This window comes from Pongo pygmaeus, chromosome 4, assembly GCF_028885625.2.
Source record: "Pongo pygmaeus isolate AG05252 chromosome 4, NHGRI_mPonPyg2-v2.0_pri, whole genome shotgun sequence".
NCBI lineage: Eukaryota > Metazoa > Chordata > Mammalia > Primates > Hominidae > Pongo > Pongo pygmaeus.
In genome coordinates, this window is record NC_072377.2 from 107309977 (window position 1) to 107333081 (window position 23105).

At 37.8% G+C, this 23105-nt stretch overlaps 1 protein-coding gene across 5 annotated transcripts; it reads left to right on the forward strand.

Annotated features, from left to right (window-relative positions):
• The first annotated feature begins 2132 nt into the window (after window positions 1-2132).
• Window positions 2133-21847, forward strand: MACIR (macrophage immunometabolism regulator). Of its 5 annotated transcripts, none has more exons than XM_054489171.2 (3): window positions 2133-2402; window positions 9390-9479; window positions 19374-21847. In XM_054489171.2, exon 3 carries the CDS (start codon window positions 19397-19399, stop codon window positions 20015-20017), a length of 621 nt encoding a protein of 206 aa, XP_054345146.1. In that variant the 5' UTR covers window positions 2133-2402; window positions 9390-9479; window positions 19374-19396; the 3' UTR covers window positions 20018-21847. The 5 variants fall into 5 exon arrangements, with proteins under 5 accessions (XP_054345146.1, XP_054345148.1, XP_063521125.1 ...); XM_054489173.2 differs by lacking the exon at window positions 2133-2402 and adding an exon at window positions 2518-2692; XM_063665055.1 differs by lacking the exon at window positions 2133-2402 and adding an exon at window positions 2730-2783.
• Window positions 21848-23105: the final 1258 nt, after the last annotated feature.

Below are 23105 nucleotides of genomic sequence, written 5' to 3' on the forward strand. Positions count from 1 at the left end.
AATGGTTTCTGTTTTCTTGGTTAGACCCTGCTTGAAACAAATGAGTTTATAGAAAAGAAGGCAATGTGGTATTTCTTGCACACCTGGTTTTGTAGATTCTGTTTTACATCACTATGTTGCTATCAAATTCACCTATTCTGTTCTCTTAAGCTGGTTGTTTGCTAGCTGACATCATTTACATCAGCGTAGTATAGTATTTCCCAGGCAGCTGACATTTAAAGTCATTTTAAAGGGATTTTCTGGAAAGGATGCCTTGAGGCAAAGACATAACTTACACAAGGAGCGTGTGAGATGGAGCTTCTGAGTCCCCAGATTCACAAGGCCTTTCAGGGCTCAGGGTCTATTCTACATTTGGGCCTAACCCTTTATATGAATGCCATTTTTCTTTATAGATTGAAGAGATCTTCACAAAACACTAAAAAGCTCTGGGAAGGGATTCTGCATTAACTTGCACCTCTTATATGCCCCTCAGCCACGGCACTTGCAACCCATATCCAATCCGAGTGAAGACAGTACCCAGTCAGCATCTCTAGGTGGCATAAACATATCCTTGATGGGGCCACACATAAAGCTATTATCAACCATTACTGCCTGGTGAATTGGTTTATCAGGTATTCTTTGTGACACTCAAGAACTGACTTAAGTTCTGATTGGGTGAAAAGTCAGGGTTAGGATGGGAGCATAGAGCACCACCCAGGGAGGGAGGCAATTTGGAGACAATGCCCTCAAGAGAGCTAGCCTTGAGCCTAATAAACTAAGAGGGGAACTTTATTGCTTTTGGCCAAAGCACACTGCCAAACTCTCAGAGCAAAGGGCAAGTACAAGACATTCTTCTGAAAAAGTTGTAAGATTTCAGACAGGAAGAAATGAAATTAAGTCTCTTAATATAAAATATACAATGTTTTGGAGGTGGTTTTATGAGAATGATCATCAGGACAATACACTATTGTGTGAAACAGATTATAATCGGAAATAATTCTCAGTGTATTCTCCTAATGTACTGATGCAAAAAACGTTTCTTCATTTATTTATTCATATTATGTTGTGCTAGCTTCTATATTTTTGAAATTACATACAAATCTATGTTGGGAAAAAAAAGTAACTGATGTTTTCCAAAATTGTTTAGGGAACATTCCTTAAAACTTACTCTTCCCTCTACCTTCCTGTACTTATTTTAGGGCACATAAGCAGTATCATAAAATGTCTTATAGCTGAGCGGCCTCTGGGAGTCGTTCTGTTGAACTAGAGGTGTTTATACATTTTTGCCTTTATATTGTCAAGAACATATGTAGATTCTGGAACAAGTGTGAATCAAGACTTGTTTAAACTTATATTAATCTACTCCAGATTTATGTCTTTTATGTTAAGATAAAGCATTTTGTCTTTTAAAAAATAACAAACTCTCTTGATTTGACACTGGTACCGAAATTTATAACACTTATAAACAATTTTGGGGTTCACCGACTGCGTACACATTCAGCTTTAGCCACTTAGTAGGCATATGACCTAAACTTTCTGCATTTTAAAAATGTGGATCAAAATTGGTTACTTCCTCACAGAATGGTTATTGAGAGATGTAAATATGGATATGCATGCCAGTAAATATTCTTATTGCTGAGCTTAACCAGTTCGGCAGAAATGTACATGAATTGAGAGAAGCAAATCTTCATCAAAGAAAATAATTTATTACAATAATAGACAAGATCAACATTTGTGCAAATTTAAAAATAGTTAATCCAATCAGAATCTGAATTTGAAGTTCCCCCCGCCCCGCCCCGCCCCGCCACCTTCACTGGATATTACGAGTTTTCCTAGACTGACCCTATAATTTTTAATTTCATGGCCTTCTAGTTTTCTGTACTTTCGCTCAGTGCTGAGCCCTTAAAGCAGAGACTCACAAGTGACAAATATCAGCACACCACTTAACTGAGGAAGCCGGAGTGTTCCCAGGTCCGCAAGTTGGAGCTCTTTAGTTGGAGTGCTGGGTTTAGACTAGAGAGCCGGTGTTGCGACTCCTCCTCCCCACCACCAGTCAACAACCCCGCCCACCCCCGCCAACTTCTTCTGGCCTCTTAGCGCCTTTCTCCAGCCAGCCGGCCCGCCCTTCCTCCGGGTGTCTGAGAGCTGGGCGCAGGAGGCGGGCTCAGCGCTGACGGGCTGCGCCTCTGCAGCCAGAGGGAGGAGGCGGGAAGGCGGGCGGAGGAGGAGGCGGAGGAGGAGGGGGCGGGGACTACGCAGGGCGGTAGCTGGCGCCGAGCGCGGTGGGAGAGGAGAGGGTACCCGGCTGGCTCGGCTGGCGGCCTCTGCCCGGATCTCGGCGCCGCAGTCCTGCGCCTCTCCTGCCCCAGTCTCCAGCTCCGCAGCCCCGGGCACGGCGGAGGCAGCGGAGCCCTGGGCCATCGGTAGGTTGCACGGGGACGACGGCTCCGTCTGTAACCTTTTGTGCTGCAGAAAAGGTGGTGGTTATGGGGGGCTTGGGGGAGTGGGTTTGCCCCAGTCTCCGATCCCCAGTGCCAGCCCCAATCGCGGCGCCGCCCCTTCCTCTCCGCCTCGTGTCTGGGCCGGGCGCACGATGCCCGCGGTGCTGGGGAAACCCGGCCGGACCAGCTTGTGCGATGGGCGGCGGGGCGGCCCCAGCGTCCCTTGGCCTCGGTGGACCGGTTCCCAGGCACCCGAAGGGGACTGGGGTCTGGTAAACTGGGTGGGGCCCGCGCGGGGTGCAGGGAGCTTGCGGTTCCCTGGCACAGGGGTGGGGCCGGAGACGCCGTGAGTGTGCAGCGCGTGTGAGTGTGCGGGGGCGTGCGCCCCCGTGTGCGCGCGTCGTGCGCTCGCTGGGGAGGTGCGGGGACTCGGCGACCTGGAGCGCCTCTGCCGCGGTGCCGCGGTGCGGAAGTCGGGGCGCGTTGGCGCGCACGCTCGCTCCTTCCCTTGGCCGCTGTTCCCGCACCGCGGGGCAGCGGGCCTGGAGGCCCCATTGAGAAGTAGCTTTCCCAGGCCGGCTGCACCTTTGGCTGCGTGCCCGGCCGTGCTCAGGGCGCGACTGCCCGGGTCAGATAGCACCTCAGGGCGAGCCCCGGCGGCCTGATCTCGCCGACCCTCCTCGTCCGGATTGCAACCCGGGTGCGAGGCCGCCCGCGCCCTCCGAGTGTCTGCCGGTGCAGTGGGGGTGGACTGGCCGGCTGTGGCCGTGTGCGCGCGTGTGGATTGGGGCCCGGTCCGAGCCAGAAGCTTAAGCGGCAGATGTCGTCGGGCATTGCCGCCCTCGCCCCACCTGTCGCGGGTGGACTTTGGGGCAGGTGGGAAGCGGAGGAGAGGGGTTTCGAGGCGGGTGGCAGTCAGACCTCCAGCAACGCGGCCACATTGTGAAGCTGCCAAACTCTCTCTAGTGGTGGAATCTGCAGGTCTCCGCCAGAAAGGAGATGGGAACGCGAAGGGAATGATGGCCCCGTCCTTTTCCCCTTGCTAGTGTTCCACACGCTTAGGGACTCCCTGCCTCTCCTTCCACCTCAGTTTTCAACCCGGTGGGTTAGTGATTTGGGTGGAACCAAGATTTCCGTGTGTGTGTGTGTATGTGTGTGTGTGTGTGTCTGTGGTGCACAGGTAAAGCTGGAGCTGGAACTTTTTATTTGAGCAGGAAGAAGAATGGAGGCATTTTACAGTGTGCTTGCCGCTCCTAGCTGAAAGAACAATTCTTGCACATTTCTGATGTTGCTAGACTCATTTTCTTTTTTTCTTTTTTTTTTTTTTTACCGAAGAGCCAACCTGCAATTTAGGGTTGTTAGTTGTTTTATTTTCTCAAATCCTGTAATGCAGGATTGACACTATAGAGATAGAAATGACCCTTTTGCAAAGTTTATTTTCCCAGTCATTTCAAAATATAGTATTGGTTATTACGGCAGAAGCTTTTGGCCGCGATTTATGATTACACTATTAAGTTTAATGAATGTGTCACAGAATCCTCAGTGTTTTAATTATGTAACTGTGAATGCATTATAAACTTAAAAGTAAAATGAACAGGATGGAATATAAGAGTTAATGAATACAGAGACCTGTTAATTTGATAACAATTGATGTATAGAATATGCTTTTGCTAACAGTATATTTAATTGCAAATGAAAGTGTTAGTAACTATTTCAGTGTATAAGATATATTTATTGATATTATATAACAATGAATTTGCTTATTTTCTTTGTATATTTCTGTGTATTTTGGAGAGCTATTATAAAATTAACTCAAAAGTACTTAATATGGTTAGAGTAATAAAGCTTTATGTACAGGGTTTAAAATTTCTTTGCTGATTTGTAGCTGGGGGTGAGGTGGGGGATCAGCTCCTTTCCTCCAGGGAGAACTTTGATTTTGTCACCAGCCTATCAAAATGAGTACCTGGTTTTAAGCTTTCCCAAAGGTTAGCCAATTCCACTGTGTACGCCTGTCCCATTTTGATGATACTTCCTAAGAGACAAATTTCTTGTAAAGGCTGCATGTTGACCTTTAGTTCCACTTACTGTCGGTCATATTTGCAGTGAAACTGAGTATTTTTCTAAAAGTAGAAGGATGACACCACGTGATAAGAAGATATTAGTAACCTAGGTTTAATTTTTACTAGCAGAAATGGAAAGATAATGAGTGCTACACTTTAAGGGGGTGGATTGCTATTAAAAGAACTGATACTAGAAAGAGAAACACATTTTTGTCTTACTGAACGAATTATGGGTTATCTTACCAAGTTGGCAAGGTTAATGGTTTGTTTGTAAGGTTAAGGATGGTTTCAGAAAAGTCACACCCTAGTTAACTCTTCTTAAAAAGTATTGATGACTTAGTTTTTGCAAGTTGCAAATGGTAAAGTAAGAATATTTGAAAGAAACCTCTAAGATGAGCATCTAGGTGCAGCTAAACATTTTGTTTTCATTGTTGTGTTGTACTTTGACAGTTAAGCCATTTTATTTCTGCTTAGTGTTCAGTTAATATTCCTCCAGAGATGTTTTGGTTCATCTTTTACTTGTTTTTAGTGGTCTTTGAGACTAGTGGTTACAAAATGTTTTCACTATTTTGAAAGAATTTTTAAAAATTGATGTTTTTTTTCCAAGTGCTTTTCCATTATTGGTCTCTTCTTAAATAGCCACTCTGAAAATACTACCTGTTTCTTTTTCTTTCTCTTTCTTTCTTTCTTTTCTTTCGTAAAAATGTTTTGGTGGGCTTCAGGTTAGGGCCATGAAAAAAATGAAAATAAATGTTTTGGTAGCTAGAATTAGAACTCACAGCTTCTTCTGTACCAATTTCTTTGCCTAAAATTTGTCTTTTCATAATATAAACTTTAATGATGAATGAGATTTTTATTTACCAATATTTGAAAGGGCTATGTGCAGGTCCTCATATTTATAATCTTATGATTTGTGATAGATGTTGTTAAATTTTTTCTTACTGCTGTTTTGTTAGTGATCTGTGCTGAAGCTTGAGATTTACGACTTTTTTGTGTGTGTACGGATTTTGTGTGGACATAAACATTTCCAAATGGAGCTTTGTATATTTTTGGGAAAGCCACTCCCTTTTCTGGGTTCCTAGTGCCATTCAGGTTTACTGTTATTAGAAGGATTTATTTCCATGTCTGGCCTCCCCTCTGACCCAGTCTCAGGCCATCTCTTTATATGTGCACCAGTGCCTGCATAGTGTGGGGATATATAATAAGACTCAAGAAACATTGTTGAATGACTGAATAAGTGAATACCTAAGTGGGTACACCCGAAGAAGAACTCAGACCTGTATGGGAATTCACTGTTCAAGCAGAAGGGTGTTTCCCTTTTTAAAAAAGTCATTGCCTTTCCATGTTACTTTTGAGTAGGATAACAATTAAAACAGTCAAACTGAGACACTTTTGAGAGTTAAAGGGGGTTGCTTTCAATAATTATGCCAGGGTATTGACTATGAATTGAGATATATTGTCACTCTTCTTTTGAAAGTCTTTCTTATTTACCTGTGATAATAACTATCACCTGAGAAATTCAATACATTTGGTAGTTAATGTTTGCAAACTTTTCTATTTGTAGAAGCTCCACTTGCAGTGAAATGTTGGGTGTCTTTTGCTTAGTCACCCATGACTTTCTTATCCAGAAGTCTGTGGGCAGCTCTTGGCCAATGCTTAGTTTTTCCTATTTTTATTGCTTATGGGATAATGTCCCACTGCATTCTGTTTCAGCTTCTTATAACTGGAGGCATTTATTATATCCTGTAGCCTTTGCTCTATTTACTTCAGTCTTTGTTTTTATGCAGCATTTAGTCTATCTTCTAAGAATTTCACATGGATTCCTTTTCCTCTTGCTGACTGTTTTGGAGAGGAAATCTGTTGATATCTTTCCAAGCCTTCAGTGTTCAGAACATTGGCCAAAATCAGTTGCAAGCATTAGAGAATTACAGATTTTTAAAGTAGTCTAAAAATGTGTGTTATTTGAAAGATACATGTTTTGGGAATTTTTATATTACAATCTTTTAATTGTTATAAGTGGGAGATGGGGGTAGAACCCTTACTGTAATTTTGTAGTAGATTTCTTTATGGGTTATGTCTTAAAGAAAAGGTATAATCTTATACTAGTTAGTTTCTGGTCTTGTTCTTTTTATTTTTCCCTCTTTTTCACCATATGCCTCTGCCTCCTCCTCCTCCGCCTCCTCCTCCGCCTCCTCCTCCTGCTCTTCCTCCTCCTCCACCTCCTCCTCCGCCTCCTCCTCCTACTCTTCCTCCTCCTCCCACAAAGCAGGATGCCGAGTCAAAATTAGAAAAAGTGAGAATGTAATGGAGCTCCTGCACCTTGGTTTTTCTTGTGTTGCTCCCTTGGACATTGTGTTTATATTCTATTTTTGGCTTGGCACTGGCATAATAGGAATAATCAGTTACTACTCTTTGTTTACTATGAAATTACCAACCATTTCCTAGATTTACACATCAGCTCCAGTGCAAGAGTTGGGTAATGTCTTTAAGACTCCTCTGCTTTCAAATCCAGACTAAAGTTTTAGTTGATTTCTTTCTTTTGGTGTTGAAAAAGAAACTCTTTGAAAGTGTAAATATTTTTCTAATGCATTTAAAAGCTTGAAAAGAAGAATATGTCACCAAATACACGAGGCAAATTATATGAAAGTTTGAATGAGATTTAAGACTGTCAAAACTATTCTTTAGGATTAAGACATTCAGATATTTCTAATGTTCTTCCTGCTTGTTTTTCAATTGACATTTCTAAAAGTATAAATGAAATCTATCCCACTTTGTGATAGATGTAGTCTTGAGAAATAAAGTGGAAATACATAACTGTATTTGATATCCAACCATATAACCAGACAGTATTGGTTGATACCTTTTTTTCTGTCGCATAATTTATGATTTTAGAAAATAGAAGCTCATAGGCAAAAGAGTCCATGATTCAGAGGGATTTTGTATAAGACTTTCCACGATGTGCCACCAAATCCTAATATTTTTCAAGTTGGAAATAACCTTGCAGCTAAGTAGTTCCCCCAACCATTTCACAAATGAGGCAATAAAGCTTTTAGATAAAGTGCCTACCCATACACTTAGAATAGAATTTCACTTATAGAAATTACTTGATATACATTTTGCAGGATCGTGATTATTGTGTAAAAGGCTATACATGTTGTCTTATCATTGAACAGAGGCCAGAGTAGTAAAGTAAATGAACTTTGGAGTCAGACCAATTGGGGTTCCAATTCCTGCTCTGACTCTCATGTAGTAAGTATCACTTAAAAGAGTACTTTAAAATAGGGATACTACTAAAGAGTACTTTAAAAATGAGATAATAATATTTTCTTCATGGAGTAGTTAAGATTAAATGATATAAATTGTATATCGCTTTTGACATAAGGAAGATGCTAAAGAAATGTTCGTTTTTAAAACTCCTCTTTCCCATTAAAAATCCATTAAATAAGAAATGCAGATGAATGTTGTTAGTATTGGGGAAATTCTTTGGGATAATTATATTAAATAAACATTTTGTCTGTAGGTAACAATTTTTGTTACAATTTACTGTGTGTTAAAACTAGAGGCTTCATTGGTGGGATAGAATCAAGGCTTACTTTTCAAGATTTTTTGGTTCCCCAATTTGAGAATAGTTGGTGGCAAAAGACATGGAAGGGAGTGTTTCTGTTATCTACATCTGAAGAAGTTGCAAAGGCTGATAAACATGCTAGTTTCTTGGAATGACAGTTCTTGGTGCATTGGCTCCTTCCAGTTTCTCAAGCTAAAGAAGCGCATATTAAACTTAGTAATTATCTATTTCCTGTGGATAAAACTCTCCTGTACTGGTAAGGAAAGTAATAAAGTTACAAACTCCTTGCGTTTTTTCTTGCAGTTTGTCTTTTGTTTGATAAGGTATTGTACTGTTGACACTTCTTGGGCTCTGTGCACCTACGTAGGTAAAATGAATCTACTGGCTTCATTTGACACCCCTCCAGCTGCTTCTGTTGTTTAACCCAACAGAAAACCAACAACCAAAGAAACTTTTACAGGTGGAAAAGGACTTTGGAGGGTTTTCCTCGTCTCAGCAAATTAACCCTATTAACTAGGGAGGTAGGAGATAAGGATAGATTCTCTTACACATTAACTTCCCAGGTAAGAGAGGGAAGGCACAGAGGAGATGCTAGAAACCTTAAGTAAGGTGGTAACTGTAAAAAAGTGCTCCTTCAGTTGCTCTCTTTTTTTGTTATGTTATCCAAGAGACTTCTAATCATTTGCCTCACATCAGTCTTATGAAAGATTTACATTGTTGCTGCTTTATGGCTAAAATGAGTCGATACCAAAAATTAATTGCATAATAATAGCATCACACGTTGTAAAGAGCTTTGCAGCATGTAAAGCATTCACCTACCTCATTTCATTTGATCCATCTAACAAATGTATTAGGGAGGAAGGGGAGTTATTATGGTCCACATTTTAGAGATTGATATTTATGCAGAGTCAAGAGGCAGAGTTCTTAGCAAGGCCAGAGCTAGGAACTGTGGCTTGTGCTTTTGATCCTAGCCTAAGCATTATTTTTTTTCCATAGAGTACTGTGAATCAGTTGAACACATGAATAGGACTAGGATGATGAAACCAATACTTATTAGCTAAATTTTTCTTGTCTCTTTATTTAGCCCAGTTAGCTACTCCTAGTCTCTAGGTAGAATTTAAGTAACAGAGTACAGAGAAATACACATGATAAAATGTTTGAGGATGCATTTAGGTGAACAAACTCAACATCAATTGAATTAATTAATTATTGGATCCTATATAACCTATACTTGATGTTACTACCTCCTGCTAGTTTCATTCTCTTTTGCAGTTAGAATTGATATCATGTTATAAGTTGTGTTACTTGTTAAATTAAAGGTTTATTTTTGTATTTCATATTTAGTACCTGGAGTAGAACAGAAAAATTATTATGTCTGTGTTCCCTTGGGACTCATTGGAAATTGTACAGTGACATCTTCTGGGATTTAGTCTGGTAAGTTATATTTTGCTTTTTCTGTTTGTTAACAGTTGTATGAACACAATGTGTTTTTTAAAGACTCCGTAAATAAACAAGTGAATGTGAAATGTTGGTGTATTATTGCAAATATGTATACTACAATTACAAATTTTTAATGGTGAGAAATGAAATTATTCTTGCAATATGCAAACATTATTTTATTTGAAATGTTTGACTAAGTTTTCCTTCCTTTGAATTTCTTTAACATAAAGATCTTATGAAATAATATTTCAAAGTATAGTAGTTAGAGGTAATTGCTCCAATTTGGGGCAAATTTTAGTAAAAACATTAATCTCCAAACATTGCTGAAATAATTTGCAAAAAATTCTGGTTATATATTATCATACATAAAAAATGAGCTAACGGGTGTCTGAAAGGAGCATTATTTTCACTTAGTCATATAGCAGTTCACTGAAAATGTGACATTCTTTTTATCACACCCTGAATTTAAACTGTTAAAAATATGCAATGCTGTTTTCTTCCTTTAGTTGTCTTTTTTCAGTGTGTCATCTGTGTATCTTTGCTGACATAGTTGTCCATGTGTCTTGAAGTCTTTGAAGGGAAAAAAGAAATTCATAATGATCTATGGTAGCTCTTTAGCATTCTCAAGACTATATTAGTGTGACTTCATGCTTTGGTGTGTCATTCTACTTGGCCATTATCTTTGTACATCCTTGCTTTGAATTATGTAGAGAGGTCATAATCCTTAGAGAAAGCAGAGTTTCATAATAAGTGATTTCTGAATTTCTAGTCAGCAGCAGAATGATTCAAAGGAATGGTAGGGAAAAACAAGCACTTTAATCTCATTAAGTAGATAAAACCTATTACATATATGAAAATGCATCTTTGAACACTGGAAAATTAGAAACATTACTAAAATTTTCAGTTTTGAGGAAAAGAGTAAGAAGTTTGAAAACCATGGTACAACGTACTTTGAGAGGATATTGAATAAAAAACAATGTGGCCTGGTCACTGACTCAGCTAATAGAAATAAAGCACAGAACTAGAGCAATGGGTAGAAACTACAGGAATATATGTGTATCTATGTCTATCCATCTATCTCTGTATATACCTATATTTATACAGTTGTCCCTTGGCATCCTTGGGGGATTGGTTCCAGGACTTCCCCTGGGTACCAAAATCTGATGATATGTAAGTCCCTGATACAAAAATGGCATAGTATTTGCCTATAACCTATGCACATCCTCTTGTATACTTTAAATAATCTGTATATTACTTATAATACCTATTAAAATGTAAATGTTACATAAATAGTGGCTGTACTGTATTATTTAGGGAATAATGACAAGAAAACAGTCTGTACATATTCAGTGTAGATGTAATTTTTTGCTTTTTCAAATATTTTCTCTCTGTGGTTGGTTGAATCCAGGGATGCAGAACCCGTGGAGACAGGGTTGACTGTGTATATGCATGTACATACAGATATATGTGTAAATAAATCGACATTCTAGCAGAGCTGCACAAGGTGAAATGAGTCGTCTTGGGAGGTAGTGAGTTACCTGTCACTGCAGGTGTTCAAACATACACTGGGCAACTATTAAGATTCCTTTTGATTCCAAAATTATATGGTACAAAAAAATTTAAAATTTGGAGGACCATCTGAAACATGGAAATAAGTGACAAAGAGTTCATTTATTTTTAATGTCAGATTCATTATAACTTAGTAAAATCCATCCTTTTAAAGTGTACGGTTTGATGCATTTTGACAAATGTATCCAGTTATGTAATGACCACTATAGTCAACAAATAGAATATTTTCATCACCCCCCAAAATTCCCATTTTCCCCTTTGTAGTTATCCCCTCTCCCCACCCTAGCCCTTGGCAATTAATGATTGATTCTGGCCAATAGTTTTGCCTTTTCCAGAATGTCACGTAAGTGGAAACTTGTAGTATATAGGTGTAATATCTGCTTCTTTCACTTAGTGTTTTCCCAGATTGTTCCACTTCATTGCTGAGTGGTATCCATTGTAGGGATGGACTGCAGTTTGTTCATCTCTTTCCCTGTTGATGGATATTTGGATTGTTTCCAGTTTCGGTGTTTGTGAATGAAGCTGTCATAAATATTCACATTCAGGTGTTTGTATGGACATGTGTTTTCATTTTTCTTGGGTTAGATATCTATGAGTATGGTGGCTGTGTTGTTTAATGAACATTTATTCAATTTTATAAGTAAATGCCAAACTGTTCTCTAAAGTAGCTGCACCTGACAAAGGCTTCTAAGTAGCTAAAATAACTACGCCAAAGTGTGTGCAGATGAAGGAGCCCGATTTTCATTCAGCACAGATTTATTTTTATTTTATATGCAGTTTTAACACGTTTGGTTAGCAGAGATTTCCAGCCCACAGAGGATTAGGAACAGTAAATTAGAAGGCCTAGGGGTAGGTTGTTAGCAATTATAAGCAGCCAAAAATTATGTTCACCAACATGACTATACAGTAATTACTGATTAAAAACAAAGCAGGGACTTAAAAGAGTGAAACTCTTCTATCTGATAAGTTCTATCTGACAAGTTCCCAAACCTATATGCATATTAGAATCACCTGGGAATCTTTTACAAATTGCAGAACCCAGGCTACACCCCAGATCAGTTAAATCACAAATCTGGGATGGAAAACAGACATCAGCAGTTTTTGAAGCTCCTTGCATGATTCTGGTGTAGACAAGTTTGGGAACCACATGCTAGAAGCACAACATGGACTTGGAGCCAGGGGGCCTGGGTTGTAATTATGGGCATTAACTACCTGTGTGGCTCTGGGCAGGACCCTGTCTTGGTGGTTTCAGTGTCTTCTCTATATTTCAAGGTAGATGTTCCAGGTAGGTTATGTCCAAGATGATTCTGGCATTAAAACTGTATCACTCTAACCAGGCGCGGTGGCTCGCACCTGTAATTCTAGCTACTTGGGACACTAAGGAGGGAGGATTGCTTGAGACCAGCCTGGACAACATAGTGAGACTTCACCTCTAAAAGTATAAAAGAAATAATTAACCAGATGTGGTGATGCACACCTATGTCCCAGCTACTTGGGAGGCTGACGTGGGAGGATCGCTTGAGCCCAGGAGTTTGAGGCTGCAGTGAGCTGTCATTGCCTTACTACACTCCAGCATGGGTGACAGAGCAAGACCCTGTGTCTAAACAAACAAACAAACAAACAAAAAACACAAAAATAGGTGACTCTAGATATCATAGATATCACTAGACGGGTTTTAGCCATGCTTAGGAGACCCTATTTCCCCAAAAATGGCTCTATAAGAAATGGTTTGATTCAAGTACTTCTTGAAAAGGATTTTCTTAACATGATGACATTTTTATTCTGCATATTTAAAATGGTTATGTTGATATCTGTTTTCTCTTATATGGTATTGCTGTATGTTGCTAAAAAAAAACAGTGAAAGCATATGGAGCAGTGTTTTGATTACTGCGAGTGAATTTTTTTTATAATCTTATTTTAAAAAATTCTCAGAATGCAATTTCAAAAAGAATTCTTTGTATAGCAGTTTTGAAATTTATTAGCTATTTTCAGAGCTGGTCTAAGGAGCTAAGGCATCTAGATCATATTTTCAAAATGTTGCTCTTTGTGCCAAATAGATAGGAAGCTTGGCCTCTTGAAGAGTGTTCAAAGCTGTGCAGATTTTATGCAGGTCTACTCTCTTGACTGTTCTTCCTGGTGCACGGGGTTCCACTCACGTGTGTTATGGTTTGGACCTGTTTGCTTTAGTCTCAGCCAGAATACTGGTATTGGGGTATTGAATGCTGTACCTAATGCTTTTGAAATGTACACTGTATATATTTTTCTAATATATATAAATGAATGAGATGTTATCTTCCCTTTTTTGAAGGAAAGTTTACATTTAGTTTGTAAATTTCTTCAAAGAGGTGTCTAAGTGTTTTAAGTGAGAATAATATCAGGAGATTTGAGGTCAAAGAATGGCAGTCATGTCCCTTTCATTTATCTTTTTCTTTTTGGAAAAATCAAACACATCAAACAAAAGGAAGCACATAATCTTCCTTTCTTCTTTTGATAATTCCTATTTCTAAGCAATAAGAGGAGAAACAGGTACTCTTCTGGTGAGTGTATAGATGATACTCTTTAAAAGTGTTTACGTTAATTTTTAGTTATATAAAGGAATATCCATATAAAAACCGGAAACATTATTAATAAGGTTTTGTTATTAATAAGGTGGTTGCTATAAAAATCTAAAAAGTACATGTTTTTTCACTCAGCATTTTTACTTCTGGAATTTCCTGCAGAAATATTCGTGTGTGTCTGTGTGTACTCTTGCATGTTTTCATTGTAGAAAGAAGTAATCACTCACTCTCAGATTTGTAAATACGCGGAAAAAGGAAGGATATACCAAAATATTAATAGGGGTTTCCTCAAGATATGTCCAGCATTGGTAGGGGATGAAGAATGATTTTGCTATTTATAGTACATCAATATGAATTATTTGGACTGGATAGCTTTCAGTTTGCATGTATTGCTTTTATCGGTTTCAAAAACAATAACAAGGAAAAACAATCACTTGAGCAGGTTATTGAGGTAAGAAAAAGAAAGTATCTGGAAGGGAAAGGTGGTTATAAAAAATGTTCATGGACTCTAAGACCTCTTTGAGATATCTCTGTGTATGGTTAAAGAAATTAGCAAGTAGGATGGTGCCCCAGGCTTAGAGCCCTAGTGAAATAATTTTTGTTTCTAGGAGTGTGTCACTGTCTCAGACACCCTATAGCATAGGAGCTGACTCTGGGCAATATCTGGATGTATCTTGGTGTTAAGTCACATTCTCAGCTTTTTGGAACCTTTGCTTTTCTTTCTCTCCATGAGAATTACATTGTACCCTACCTTTACCACATCCCTCCTATCATGAAAAATATGTTTGATAAACTAATTCAGTCTGTAATAGAGAAAAATAAAGGTGTTTTAAGAGAAGACAGCAAAAAAGAGCAATATTAAACTTGGTGGAATGAGTCTAACAATAGAATTTCATGCCTTTGACATCTCAGCTAAAGGTTCAGGGAGTTGGAATTTTTTTTTAACAGGCATGCTGCTGATGTATAAATGAACTCTCTATATAGGAAAGCTAATGAAGCAATTAATTTTTTGAGTTTCTAAGATGAAATACAGGTATTAGGATACGGTGTTTCTCCAAAAGAATTCTTTCTATACCATTTGTCAGATTTACCACCTGTTTTCAAAGCTGGTCTAAGGAGCCAAGGGCATTTAGGTTATATTTTCAAAGTACTGGTATTTATGCCCCAACTTTAGGTTTGGCCTCTCAGAGAGTATTCAGACCTATGCAGATTCTATAAGGGTTACAGGCTTTTGAACGTGCTTATCCTGGTGCACCAGGTTCTCCTATACATGTGTTGTGATTTGGACCTATTTGCTTTAGTTCTAGCCAAAATTTACAATTTCATTCTGTACCCAATGCTTTAAAAATGTGCTGTGTACATTTTTAAAGAATTATTGTTACCTTTGTCTGATATCATCTAGTTGGATCCACTTAAATTTCAGCAATATGGAAGCATCTATAAACGTTGCCAAATCTTTCATGTTTTATAAATACATTGGTGCTATTGTTACTGGTTGGATTGTGAGGGAATTAGATATTGAAGACCTTAGGTGTCATTTGAAAAATTGTATTGTTCCTGGTACTTTTTAAGAAGCTTAATTTCAAAAGCATTGTTCGATTACAAGTTGACTTTTCTATTCTTGTTTCATTCTCTGTTTTAGCTTCTTCTCTCCACAGACATTTTGCTCCTTCTGTAATTATAATATTAATACTTTTTCTATTTTCTATTTACAGTCTATTTTTGCTTTAAATTATATATGAAAGGCATTAATGGGAGCAAGAAAGGTATCTTTGATCTCTGGGTTTTAGTGCTCTGGAATGAAGCAGTTGGCATTAGACCTGATTTCTTGACTCACAGGTTATTCTTATTGATGTAGTGGGAAGTGTGGCACCTGTTGCATGGTACCTGTAGTGGTAATTTGTGAGAGTGCTTTGTAATTGTTTATCTTGGCAGCAAGCTTTTTGGATACAAGGTTTATTTGACAATATGAAACAAAATGCTGAGTCATGCATAGGCTTATTAAAAATAACAAGCCTGTAAGCAGTTTTTTTCATGGTAAAACCTGAAGAATATACTGCTAAACACAGGCCATCTCTAGTTATAGTCACCATAGCTGAGTTTCCTGATGAATGTCTTTCGGTAAGAAATTTTGCTGTGGAAAATGTTGGACATCTGTATATCAAGATAAGTTGACTTTGAGACTGTTCAGTTTTTACTGTCTTTAGTGTCCTTTTTTTTTTTTTTTTTCCCCAGAATTCTAGAGTTAGGAGGTACCTAGACTTCTTCCTGCGGATGGGACAGTGTCTAAAGAGCTTCTGCCCATTGTAAAAATAACCTGAGCAAGTTGATTCTGTAACTGTTCTCAGGATCTTGCTTCAATATTTAAATCTAGTCAAGAAATTCTCAGGAATGTAGTTGCATAAGAAGTTTTGTTTTCTGTCACACAGAAGAATGGGAGGTGTGCTGCTTATTCAGCATTCAGCCCAACTACAAATGAAATATTTGACAATGAGGGCTGTCTTTTCTGAAATCCAGCCTCTACCTAGCTTTCTTGGTGCAGCATAGTAGATGCGTGTAGAAGGGCAATATATAAGTAAAACGAATCCTTTAGAAAAACAGAAGCCATTTGTGAGAGTCTTGTTTCCAGCGTTCATGTTCCTACGTGAATATCGAGACCTGAAGTTGTTCTTATACATGTGGCAGTATATTGCAGAGACCAATGAACCACCCAATGAGCTGTTAGTTTTGAGAATATACTATTTGTAGTTTGGAGCAAAAATACTGATGTTTGATAGCCAAAAAATGCAAACAGTTTTCCAGCTCTGAGAATTGCTCATCAGAAGTTCAGCAGATAGCAGCTATATATGTTATATTTAAAGTCAGCCTTTTCATGTTCCGGCGCCTTGAGACTCTCCCGCAGGAATCTTCCCTAGAATACTGACCTGTTTTGCATTGGCTTTAGTTGCTCCATTGAGTATTTGTGTTGGAGGATATTAGAAATGCTTCTTCCTTCAGCTTTCTGGTTAGATTCTGTTTTCCATAGTGAATGTTTTGTCTACCTCAGTAAAATATGGTAGATTTCATATACCAGACTGCCTGGTTGAAATTTCCAGAGCTCTTAAACCACCTCTGTATCTTCTACTTAACAACCTAGGTTAAATCATTGTCTACCAGGTTGATGTGTGAAGATCCTGTTTGGATAGTTCTCTTTCCAAGCTAATTGATTTTTTTTTTTTTAATAGTGTTATTGGCTGTTGGAAACTTAACTGATGAGTTACTCGTCTAACAATAGTGTCTATTTCATATCAAATCAGATTTTGACCTTTACACAAGTCTTCACATTTCTGATTTTGCAGGCACTTCTAGGTATTTTCTAGCTAATATATTATTTCTGCCTATTTCTCTAAACCATTGAGTCCTTCTAGACTTTATCTTCAACCCCCAAGGATTCTCAGAATTTCTGACAGTTTACCTTGATGCAGCAGGATTGGCTTAGTATGGGGAAAAACTTTTGATGATTCTGTTGCCCTCAGAAGCCTGTGCCCACTCCTCTTCACTGTAACTTTATGCATTATTAACTTACTTAGCAAATTTTTTTCCTCGTAGACAAAAAAGATGAATTTTAGCCTTGCCTCTGTATGAATTATTACCCGATTTGGAATGTGTGGGGTCTGAAGTCATAGATTTAAAGAAGTTTGTAATATACTAAATGAGAATGCAGTAAGCTGCGTGGTGGGACTCCATGAGTTGTCATGGAGTGCCAGATTTGAAAGAGACCTAGACCAGAGTCTCAGAGCAGACGGACTGCTTGAGTGTCACTGCCTTGGTGACTGTCCTTGAGTGTGGTGCCCAGTCTTGGTGTATGTGTGTGCCCTTTCCTCCATGGCCCTGGTTATTTTTTTTGCCTCACTGACCCTCCTCTCCTTTTCAGGATGAAATATCAGAGAAACAGCCACTACCTATAGCTGCCAGTCAGGTTATGTAGGTTGGAGGCCTTGGCTATGTCCTCTTGCATTCTTTCTGGGTTACAAAATTAGTGAGAAAGGAAGGATAAATTTGTCATTCGCCTCCAAGTAAATATTTGTTTGTTTAGCATAAAAATTTGTTGAGGCTTCATATGGCTTTCTAAAGTTTATTAGCTAAGAAGTCTTATATGCATATTACAGTAGCTGGTAGTCACCTGATATTCCAGTACTATCAACAGAGAAATAAATTCCTCAAATATAATTTATTTTATATAAATAATATAAATAAAAATATTTACATTAAAAATATAATAAAGCTGATTACTTTAAATCTAAAAGGGTTCAGGGACTAGAGTATTTTGGTGAAATAAAAATGGGAAATAGTCTAAGGTTGAGAATAAATAGTGAGTAATAAATACTATATAGATCTTTTGGCATTTGCTTTATCTCAAATATTGTAATAAATGTTTGTTTTCAGTGGGGATCATAGGAAGGACAGCATGGTATCTGGTAACTTCACAATCTTCTAATGAAGGAAATTAGAACATGCATGTGGTGGAATAAAGTGCTGTTTTTTTTTTTTTTAAAGCTTTCTAATTGCTTGGATTTTAAATGAATACCCAAACTTTAAGAAATACTTCAGTAGGAAGTGGTTATTTGTCTAGTGAAAAGATTCATAGGAGTTATTTAATTTTCAAGTAAATTTTTCATCTTAAAATCAGCTGATGTCATTTTGATTAGCAATCTGAGATACTTAAAACTGTGTTATCTACTTCCAATTAAAAAGCAAGTACAAATAGTTTCTCAGAAATGAAACTGTCACTATTTCCCTTAGTATTTTAGCTTCCCAAATTTGATCTATCTGTAGCTTTCAGGAATCTAGCCGCCATTTGTTCTATTTCTTGTCAATGGAGCTTTCCAAACTATGTAATGTAATAATCGTAAGGAACAATATTAATATTCATTGTGAATTATTCTGCCATTTATGAAACTATTGAAAAGTACAACGTCTTGGGTATTGAAAAACAGAATGTCAAGCCTGTGGTATATTTTATGATTAAGTAGTCAATTAAAATGACATCTGATGTTTTATACATTTTTAGTATTAAAAATTATGTGATATATTGGATTTAGGATTAACTTTTAAACTACAAAATGATATTCTTTAATTCATTGGGGATATGGAAGGAAGAACATTTACAAGGTTTGGGGGAACCTTCCTCTAAGACTCCTCATACTCTAAGAATAGTTTTTTAGGTCTAAATTGGATTCCTTGCAGAAATTCGTCAGCTCAATCAACTTTATTATATGTTCCTTAAAGACAAATTGAAAAGAATTGCAGGTGTCAAGAGCTAAGCACTTACTTTAAATTAAATAATGGAAAAATTTAACTTTCAAGCCAGAAATATTTTGTGTGTTCTTATGAAACTATGTATGATTGCTTTCATTTGCTTAATGCTGAGATCTGTATTTGACTCGCTTAATATTGCATTAAGGAATAAACTTTATGTGATTGAATAGAGTGCGGAATTTAGAGAAGTATTGTTGTTGTTGTTTTCTGTTTGCTTCTCCATCTGAACTTTTTGGTAGTACATCAGACTTTAATTTAACTTGCCTTTCAGTTCTTAAAGGCAGAGAGGTTGTCATTTCATGCCCGCTCTGAAATGTTTAGTAGACATAGATACATGTCAGTGGTACATTGACTGTCTTTCAGGCAAGTGTTACTTCATGCTCCCTGAGCCTTCTAAAAGGACCTGGCCTGGCCCAAGTCTCTGTGCATTATATTCTTCTAATCTAAGTCTGTTTACTTTTAGGATTGTGCAGACTGGTGCTTAAAATGGAAGTCGATATTAATGGAGAGTCTAGAAGTACCCTGACCACCCTGCCCTTCCCTGGGGCTGAAGCCAACTCCCCGGGAAAGGCGGAGGCAGAGAAGCCCCGCTGCTCCAGCACACCCTGCTCCCCGATGCGGAGGACCGTGTCAGGCTACCAGATCCTACACATGGACTCTAACTATTTGGTTGGCTTCACGACTGGCGAGGAACTCCTGAAGTTAGCTCAGAAGTGCACAGGAGGTGAAGAGAGCAAGGCAGAAGCCATGCCATCCTTACGCTCCAAACAGCTAGATGCAGGACTTGCCCGTTCCTCTCGTTTGTATAAAACCAGAAGTAGGTACTACCAGCCATACGAGATTCCAGCTGTCAATGGCAGGAGGCGAAGGCGGATGCCAAGCTCAGGAGACAAGTGCACTAAATCTTTACCTTATGAACCTTATAAGGCCCTCCATGGGCCTCTGCCTCTTTGTCTTCTTAAAGGTAAGAGGGCTCACTCCAAATCTCTGGACTACCTCAATCTAGATAAAATGATCAAGGAGCCAGCTGACACAGAAGTGCTACAGTACCAGCTTCAACACCTAACCCTCCGAGGGGACCGTGTGTTTGCTAGGAATAATACATGAATGACTTGGAGAGAGCTTAAACAAGTTTAGGTCAGCCTTCGCTTGGCTAGAAAAAACCCACTGCTGTACTCTGTACATGACTCTTCACACTATAGATGGTTATATCAGCTAAGTGTTCCTGGAACATAAAAATTGTTTGGATCAAATTTGAATACAGGAATGAAATCATAGGTACTTGGGGGGGATATCATTCTAGAGCACGCAACTGCAAAGAAAACAGAATGTTGACTGATAGTTTGTATAGCTTTTTAGCTAGGAAAAAAGGCTTTGGTACAGTAATTTCATCTTTATGATTCTGACACTCAAATTGGGAATGTTATCTGCTTGGTTGTTGCTGACTTGATATGATTCATTAGAAATTTATATCTTAAGTACTCAAGTACTTCTTGAATCTCTGTATTTTACTATAAAATGTATGTAATGATTTGTTTTATGAAATTTAGAACTTGAACATTGCTGAATTGGACCACTTTTTATTTTTAAATATTGAGTTTAAATATTTTATAACTGGTTTTGCACTGAAAAAATTAACATTTCAGATTGACAAGAGAGTAATCTTTCTTCACTTGCCTCAATAATATTATTGAGCAATGAATTTTTTATTTCCGCATGGAAAGTTATTGATCTCTATGGCTGTAAAATATTTCTTTATAGCGTTATTAAAGTGTGTCTTAATAAAATTAAATTTGGGATACAAAGTATTTATTTTACAATGGGTGGGCGGGGGAAGCTTTTCCAGAAAGTTTCCAATATGACGTTTTCATAAGTTGAAAAAACTCTCCTTAGTGCTTATTTTCTAACTTAAAATTCACCTGGAACTTTAAATGGGAAAGGATTCTTTTAATTGTGGATTATAGGCATAATACTGTTTGCATCTGAATTTTCTGTAAGTGAATAATAGTTTAATAGAGGAACTCATGATTTGTACTATCGAATGATTAAACTAAGTATGAAGTGATACCATTCAGCATGGCATCAGGTCATTGCAGTTTTAGTTCTGTGCAACACAAGCACTCACTGAAATTCCAGTTTCTAGGATTAGTGTAGGAGCCTAACGTGCTTCTACTGTTTTAATGGGTTAATCCCGGATTACTTAACAATTTATGTCAATCGCACTGGTTTAATTTGTTGCTAAAGAAATAATGCCCTGGCTTTAGTAACAAATACAGCTCAACTATTCTTGAATATATTTTGAAAAAAAAATGTGTGTAACTTACCTTTTGTAAACGTTCTATTTCTTTTTTCCCCCCATTTTTGACTCTTAAAGGTGCAATTTATTACTGAATTGGGATTTCTGGCAGCATAGAACTGCTTTTTATTTTGGGGTCTGTGAGTTTCTTAGGTGTTAGCAATCTTGCTTATAAAATAAGAACACCTTTTAATTAATGAGTGGGTCATTCCTGGTGCAATTGTGATTTTTCTTTAGCCAGAATGAATGGCAAACTCTATTTAGAGCAAAGTAAGTATTAGAAAACCCTAGGAACTCTTAATCAACATTTATTACACTTTCATCAAGGCAAACTATGTGAAAGAGCCTTGGGGAAGTTGGCCCATATCTTACTGAGTTGATCAGATTTCTCGTTGGGCTGGAAATGTTTAGCTGTTGTATATTTTAAAGTAAATTGCACCTTTGTAACATATTGTATTGACGAATGATCACTAAGATTAGCTATATCTATACAGTCATCAGTTTGACAAGAAATAGAATCCTGTCAGATGCCAAAGAGTGGGATTTTTACGTTTAATGATTAAACACCATTATTTATTGACAATTTACCCTGTGGAACTGTATTATTTCTAACTATGAAATAAAGGGGTGATGTAAACACACATTGTTGTGTGGTGCTTTAAACTAGGTCCACCATCAACAGGCTACTTACTGTTCAAGAATTCCACTGAAGCACTTATTTTAAGGCCCTATTTTTCTTAAACAAAACAGTGACAACAACAATCGAACCATTTGCTTTTGATGCTCATTGGCATTTTATGATAAAAGATGTATTCATGGCAATGATATGTATTCACCCTATTAGGAGACACAACTGGTTACCTGTGAGACCTGTTCTGTCCATGTGCCTAAGTTTCTTAATAATAGCTAAATAAAAATTTGTAGCTTTTTTTGTTTTGTTTTGTTTTTTACTGAAAGACAGGTGAAACTCTGTGGCAAAAATAGGGGGGTTAATAGTATGAGATATGGCATACTTACTCTTTTTTGATTAGTAAAGATATATAATTTTAAATTTGCTTTTCTAGAAAGAAAGTTTCAAAACTCTAGGTCAGTAATTTCCACAATGTGTTTGCAGAACCCCTTTATTAGTTCAGTCTTACTTTCTCTGCGCCCCATGGAATTGTAGCCTGTGGTAGGTAAGAACCAATTTTTTTAAAAAAAGGATAGGCTGGATCTCTTTTAGTTGAAAAACAATCCCTTTTGACATGGTTTCTATTTTTTAACTTTTTCATTTTTTATTCAACTTAATATTCCATACTAAATAGGGCACACTTGGCCAGAATATACCTGATGATATTATCTTACTGTTCTTGTCCTTAAACACTGCAGCACTATATAACTTTAATTTTTTTCTTCTTTTGCAAAAGTACCATTTGATTGAAGCTCAGATGATGCATAAAGTTGCAGTAAAATTTCATTCCTTGCCTCAATCTGAGGTGAGCTTCTTTTGCTCTTCTGACTTCCATTTGGTTGCATTTTACACCTCTGGATTCAGGGCTCCCATAGTCAGTAGTCTTGGAAGAAGAGGCTCTATGGGGATGGATTTAACATGTAAAAACCAGTTCAGAACCCCCAGATCTTCTGGACTCCAGCCCAGCTGGGCTACTGTTCGAGAGCCATCATGTCCTGTCCATTGCTTCTTATGCCCTATAATGCCCGTCTGTGATCACTGTGTCTTTTTCCTTCCCTGGGATACTTTATTTAAGTGATTTCAATATTTGAGGTTTGAGAAGCTTTTTGAGGATTCTGAGTTAAGTTTTAGAGGCAAATAAGTCTTTCACTAAAGAAAATATTTCTTCAAATCTTAAGCAACCTATTTTTTCTTAGTTTTTTATTCTAGCATATATTTGTCTCAGAAAG

What these genes read in the sequence shown, in the direction of transcription:
- MACIR (XM_054489171.2), top strand. Translation starts at nt 19,397, where the DNA reads ATGGAAGTCGATATTAATGGAGAGTCTAGAAGTACCCTGACCACCCTG.